The following is a 6,901-nucleotide window of genomic DNA, read 5'->3' as shown; positions in this document are numbered from 1 at the left end:
TACATTTCTTGGATTAAGCCAGATTGAGTTGATTTTTGTGACTTAAAACCCAAGAATCCTAATATAAAGTCTAAAAACTAAAATAACTTTAAGCTGTAACAATGAATCAAAACCAACAACAGGGATAGAATTTCTCTGTTCGTGTTCCAAAACATAATCGCACAGGTAAAGGTTTAAAACAACAGTTAAGGAATTTTAGTAGGCCACAAGCTTACCCCAGATCACTAAGATGCTGACACAGAAAGGTAGTGCAAGCAACCGTGGGAGAGAAGTAGTTGCGTGTAAGAGATGGGGGTGTGTGTGTGTAAGAGCCTAGTCAGTGGGCTATAGATTATTGCTTCGTGACCAAAACCACAGCTGAGTGTCCACACCAGGAGGGGGATGACCCCAAACCCATCTGCCCTGGAGGTGGCAAGGACTCCTCAGTGGGAGGCTGTCGCCTGCCTGGGGGCCTTGGTTGGCTGGATGCACGGATGGCTGCTTGGTCCCTTCCAATTCTAGGATTCTTCGGCTTTTAAGGTTCTATGGTTCTCTGGTTGAAGTTTGAAACCTATAGGCACCAAGTCAATGTTACTATGACTAGCAATTAAGTCTACAGACGAATATGCTCTGTTTGCGTGTGTGTATATGTGTGCATGTGTGTGCATGTGTATGCATGAATGTGTGGGATGTTGTTACTGTAGTTGTGCACGTGGCCAGGTAGTGTCCTACTTGGGCAGGTCCAAGACAAGGGGGCCGGGACTGCCTGCACTGGGGCAGGGGCCTTGTTGGGGACTTGGGCTGGGTGGGTGGCCCTCTAGAGTCAGGGTGGAAGGGGTTAGGAGTTGGGGGATCTACCCCCAGAGGGCACTGACCACCCGTCTCTGGCTTGGGCCCCAAGGCAGGCTGAGCATGTAAGATGGGATGGCTGGAAGCAGCAGAGGCCACCTGGACACCTGAGGGAAGGTGGCAGGGGCTGGGTGGCAGGAGGCCCAGTCATGCTGGCTCCAGTGGGAAGAGGCAGACTGATGGGAGACCAAGGGCTATTGCTGGGACCTCCAGTCCCTGCCGTGGAAGGTGCCTGTCCCCAAGCCCCACCAGATTCAGGTGGAGGCAGTCTGAACCCTTTCTGTCTCAAGACCAGGTCAGCCTTGGCACTGGAGGGCACTGGGCCTGCCTGTGAGGGCTGGGGGAAGGACTGGAAGAGGGGGAGATGGGGAGGCAGGGTCAGATGGCACCAGCTTTTCTAATTAGAAAGCTGAAAATTCCATCAGGCTTCTTCCTCCCTCCCCCACCTTTTTTTGTTCTTCTACAAGGCCTGCTTTTTTCTCCAGTTTCCTCACCTTTACAAGGTGGGTGACAATTTGATGACAGTGTGTGTAAAGCATCTATCGCAATGCCTGGCCCACCACAGGGGTAGCTCTTGTCATTATTACTGGTATTAAAAATTTTGATATTATGTTCTCAGGAAGCGCATCATGGAGAAAGTCTTCCTCCGACATTGCACAAGACAGTTTGCCTAATGCCCTGGACCCTCCTCGTGGGGCTGCCAGGAGCAGGAAGAAGCTGCTGCAGCCAAGGTGGTCAATCTCGTGCCATCAGCCAGTCATACGGGGCCTGGAGACAGCGGCCTGGGGGTGGCGAGCACTGGCCCGTGGGAAGTGGCTTCCGCCTGACAGCCTTGGCCACTTCCCCTGCCTGGCAGGCCTACCTGAACCTCCTGCTCCAGGCTGAGCTTCCGCTCCAGGCTGCACTCCACCATCTTCGTGGTCACCGGGAGCTTCTCGGGCAGTTCCGTGCAGCGCTGGATCAGCACGGGGTTGCAGCCATTCAGGAACTGGTAGCCAAACATGAGATCTTCCTGCCAGTGATTCATGACCCGCTCTACAGGGAGAGAAGCAGGGTCCAGCCTGAGCTCTGCACAGAGGGCAGCGTCCTCGCTGGTTCCCCTCTGCAGGCACCCACTGGCTTCACCCGCAGTGCCCAACTGCTGTTCCCTGCCTGTCACTGGGCTAGGCCATTTGCCATCTGGTCCTCCCTGAGCTGGCTTCCAGTGGCTCAGAGCACTGCTGGCACCCCTCCCTCAAGAATTCATGTCCTTCAGCCCAGCACAGAGGGTCCAGGACGGCGAGAGCAGGAGCAGAGGGGAGGGGAATCCCGGGAGGATTTGGCCAAGGCCATGTCCCCACGAGCAGATTTCCACACCTCTTTACAAGCTGTGCCTGCCCCCCTAACTTTCTGGTGCTGCTTGGTCTTTCCCATGCTGTTACCAGCCATCAGGATGCTAGCGCTCTAGCCAGACACATCTGAGTCCAAAGGGAACCAATGCTGCTTTTATGAAGATGCTTAGGAAACAAATTCTGCCTTCACTCCTGATGTTTTTGAGACTTTTAACAATGAAATGAGGTAGCGGGTGCTCAAGCTTGAATGTCCAAGGAGGAGCAACCTCTGGGCGTGAGGGTGACCGCAGTGAAGCAGAGGCATGAGGTGCAGGGCCTGGGTGATGTGGCGGCGAGGTCCCTGCACTGCAGGGGGATGGGGCAGCCCTTGCCAATTTCCCAGCAAGTCTTGGACAGGTCTGGGCGTGAGGGTGACCGCAGTGAAGCAGAGGCATGAGGTGCAGGGCCTGGGTGATGTGGTGGCGAGGTCCCTGCACTGCAGGGGGATGGGGCAGCCCTTGCCAATTTCCCAGCAAGTCTTGGACAGAAAAATGGCATCCCCTCTCCCCAGCACTGCCAGAGACCCTAGAGGCACACTCACCAGAAATAGTATTGCTGATCTTGACAAAGATTTTCTCGAAGTCAGCAAAGTCATTCCAGGAAGACTGGAACATGTGCATGAAGCGGTTGATGAACAGGTTCTCCATCCTGCAGACCAGGGGACAGGTCACCCCACACATGCCAGCCACACCTCACTCTGCACAGCCCCTTCATGCTGTGCTCTTAGAGGGCCTGGAGATCCCCTGGGCAGCTCCCAGGGGGAGGTGATCAGCCATGTGGAACCAGGACAGACGTCGGCTCCCGCTCCTGATGCTCTTCCCACCACACCTCAGCCGTGGGGAGACCGGGCGTGCCCTCCATAGCAGCCTCCACTGTCGACCGGCCGTGCAGTCATTCATTTATTCAACAGGCACTTGCTGCCCCTGCCTGGTGTCCCCAGCTTCCAGGAACAGAGTGCCATATCCCCAGTGCAGCTGCTCTACTGACTTGCCTGGATTTGGGGGAGGTGAGCAATTCAGTTGAGTTGAACCCTCATTTACTTTCTGCCTGACTCTGGCTCTTCCTGGTGCTGAGGACACAAATTTCTACATGCTCAGTAGGCAGGATAGCAAAATAGAAACTTAAGGCGGAAGCTCGCTAAATTCAAAATGCATAAATGCACGTAATCAGGAGTGAGATGTGAGTGGCCCGAGCAGTCCCAGGGGCTTCCTGGAGGTGGCAGGGTGTGGGATGGGTCTGGGAAAGGTGGAGAAGAGGGGAGAGGCTTCTCAGGCTTCCTACATAACCCAAGCAGGAGGCAGGACAGAGGCATGGGAATTCTGGCCTGTATTCTCTGTGACATACGGTCCCTCAGTTTCTCTCTCTGGCACACACAGCTGAGAGTAGAGAGAGTAACAAGTTACCCTGTCTGCTCCCCATCGTCAGTGCTTGCTGCCCACTCCTCCAGCCCCGACCCTGGCTGCCCCTTGGAGCGCAGGCCTCCCACCTGCTGCGTCTTCTGCACATCCTGACTCCGGCCTTTGCCCGTGTGCTCCCCACAGACTGGCATGCTCTGTGCTCCTCTTTCTTTTCAGCAACAAGCTGAATTGTGTCCCTTACAAATTCATATGTTGAAGCCCTAACTGCCAGTGTGATGGCATTAGGAGGTGGGGCCTTTGGGAGATGATTAGGTTTAGATGAGGTCTGAGGGTAGAAGCTTCAGGATGGGATTATAAGAAGAGACACCAGAGAGCTTGCTCATGTGCTCTCCCCCTGCCATGCCATGTGAGGACACAGTGAGAAGGTGGCCTTCTGCAAGCCTGGACAAGAGTCCTTACCAGGAACCAAGGCTACTGGTGCCTTGATCTTGGACTTCTTGCTTCCAGAACCGTGGGAAATAAATTCTTGCTGTTTAAGTCCCATAATTTGTGGTATTTTGTTATGGCCACCCCAGCAAAATAAGACATTCTCCTACTGTGTGAGCATCTGGGGTGAGTGTCCGAAGGCCTTGCCTGGCTTTTTGTGATGTCAGGGAAGACACCACTTTCTCAGGGAAGCCTCCTCTTCCCCAGACTGGGCCCCACTCCTCTGCAGCACTTAGCACAGCTCAATGCAAACTCATGTGCCTGAATACTTGGTGGCTGCCTTAAGCCTCTTAGGGCTAGGGCATATCTGCCCCAAGCCCAGGCCCCCCAGCACGCAGAGGGGCTTGTTCTGCACAGGCTCATTGACTGAGCAGACGCCTGGTGCAGGGATGTCGTGGCATGCCTCCTGTAGGCTCCCCTTCCTGCCTGCTCACCCTCCAAGGGAGCAGCCCTCAGTGACTGGGCCCAGCGTCCTGCTTGGACTCAGGCCTTGGGTGGCAGCTGGCTGGGGCTGAGCTGCAGACACATACTGTGCGTTGTGGTGAGGAAGCTTTGGAAATCCAATCTGGGAGCCGCCTCGTGCCCTCCTGACCCAGCAGAATCAGAGCACCGAGGTTGGGGTGTTCTGCCCAGAGTGAACCTGGCTGATGGGACAAGGGCTCAGTGACATCCTAGCTCTGTCACCCTGTGGATATGCAGGAGGGCAGCAAGGGGGAGTGGCCAAAGGTGGGGAGCTCCTCGGATAAGCAGGAGATGCTGGGGCCAGGAAAGCCCTCCAAGGCAGGACATCAGGTACCTGCTCACCGAATCCCCTTTGGATCCCCCCTCAGTTTAACAAAAGCTTCTCTCCTTTGTCCTGGCCTCCCTGTGTCCCCTAAGAGGCCATTGCCGATGAGGAGAGGGTGCTGGGGCCATGAGGCTGGAGACCTCTGTGAGTGTTTTTTCCTCCGCTGTGAGTTGGGACAAGCAAACTGCCTGCAGGTGATTGGCAGGACAGAGTGGTGGGCTCCGTGGTGGCTGCACACAGTAGGCTCTCAGCACCTCAGGCTGTAGAATAATGCTGGTGGCACCTTCTGGTCTGTGGTGCCTTCATCACTTGGACCCAGCCCCTCGTGGGGCGGGAAGAGCTCTTCTACACGTGCCTGTGGTGGCTGCCCATGGAGGCTGCTGCAGCCTCGCTGTGACTGCAGCGGGACGGAGGGGGTCCAGACTGCCCCAGCTGAGCTTCCATCATCCTGGCCGCCTCCTTCCTCACCCGGCACCCTTGCTAGCTGAGTGTCCTGGGAAACCCTTGACAAGCTAGAGGAGCAAATCTCAAGTAAGGATGGGTGTGCAAAAGGCCTTAATTCTGGGAGGGGAGAGGGCTTCTCAGGCCCCTAAGATCCCTGTGGGGCCTGAGGATGACCCAGCACCAAATGGTGTCCAGGAAAGAGGTCCTGTGCCCAGGGTGTCCCTGAGGTCCAGGCTTGCCACTCACCCGGGTTCTTGTGGGGAACCGAGAGTGAGTCATGGTCCCCCCAGCTGGGTCGCTTTGACCTCAGGACAGAAGGCTAGCACCAAAAGCAGGGCTGGGTGTGGTGGTACCCAGAGGAAGCCACAGATCCAGGAAGAGGTGGAGCAGGGAGGAAAATATCTGCAAGTCATCTAGAGGCAAAACACTTCTGCACACTTACAGATAGCTGCGACAGTCAGGAAGGGTCTGCTCTTGCACAAAAGAGGAACCTGCAGCCCAGAGAGGGCACCTGGCTTGTTCAAAGTCACACAGCCAGGTATTGGAACGGCCAGACTGGAGCCCTGACCGCTTGCCTCCACGGCTTTCTCCAGGGGAGCTGCTGGCCGTGTGCTGGGAGGGGAGCTGCTGCTTCCTCTGCCTCCCCTGCCCTTTCCTTCTCTTGATGGCCTCTCCACTCCCCGTTTCACAATCTTACTGTTTGGGGTGGGGCGCAGCTTGTTGAGGAGGGCTGGCCTCCTGCCAGGCAGAGCAGGTGGCACAGAGGGAACCAGCGGCCAGTTACCCAGAAAAGGCGTGGAAACCCAGCTGTCCAGAGCTGGAGGTTCAATGGGGAAGGCCTCTTAGTGACTCCAGCCACGAATGTCAGCTTCTGCTGGCGGGGACAGGGCTTAGCCATGAGAGAGTGGTCCTCCACAGCAGGAGGCGTGGGGATGCAGGCCCATCCTGGTCTGCGTTCGTGTCGTCTGTCTTCAGGCAGGGGTGGGCTCTGCTTCCCCATCAGCCCACAAGAAGGCTGGGCCAGAGGGCCTCAGAGCCCCCCTGCTACCCTCCCCCTGCCACGGGCTGGAGGTCTGGACACAGAATCCCAGATGGGGATGGGGGCCCAGCCGGGCCTGGCAAGAGAGGGCAACTGATGGGCACAGGTCAGCACAGAGCACGAAGCCTGGCCTACAATTCCGGTCCTGTCATTTCCCATCCGTGTAGCCCTGGGCCAGGCCCTTCACCTCACGGGGCCTCAGTCACCTCATCTGTGAAATGGGAGTAATGACAGTACCTGCCTCACAGGGCTGACATGATGCATATCAGGCACTGGTATGTAAAAAGAGTTCAACAGGTATCAGTGACTATCACAGTGATCATCATTTCCCGTTAATATTAAAATTGGCAGCTGGGGGGCCGGCCCGGTGGCGCACTGGATAGTGCGCCGCTTGGGAAGTGCGGCGGCGCTCCCGCTGAGGGTTTGGATCCCACATACAGACCGGTTCCCGCTCACTGGCTGAGCGAGGCGTGGGGGCAACACCGAGGGCTGCGATCCCGTTGCCGGTCCCGGTCTGGTAAGGGGGCGACACTGGGGGTTGCGTTCCGTTGCTGGACAAGGAAAAAAAAAAAAAAAAAAAAAAAAAAAA

The 6,901-nt window shown here is 56.4% G+C and overlaps 1 protein-coding gene across 1 annotated transcript in view; it reads right to left on the bottom strand.

Moving 5' to 3' along the window:
• Positions 1-6,901, bottom strand: part of ALOX5 (arachidonate 5-lipoxygenase) — a 43,963-nt gene that overhangs the window by 14,468 nt on the left and 22,594 nt on the right. The window contains exons 4-5 of the mRNA XM_008581526.1: positions 2,740-2,846; positions 1,691-1,863 (exon numbers count right to left, since the gene is read on the bottom strand). Coding sequence (XP_008579748.1) covers positions 1,691-1,863; positions 2,740-2,846 — 280 coding nt within the window. The remainder of the gene's footprint in view (positions 1-1,690; positions 1,864-2,739; positions 2,847-6,901) is intronic.

This window comes from Galeopterus variegatus, unplaced genomic scaffold (genome assembly GCF_000696425.1).
Source record: "Galeopterus variegatus unplaced genomic scaffold, G_variegatus-3.0.2 Scaffold2381, whole genome shotgun sequence".
Lineage (NCBI taxonomy): Eukaryota > Metazoa > Chordata > Mammalia > Dermoptera > Cynocephalidae > Galeopterus > Galeopterus variegatus.
Note: the sequence above shows the minus strand (reverse complement) of the source record. Positions and strands in the feature narration are given on the sequence as shown.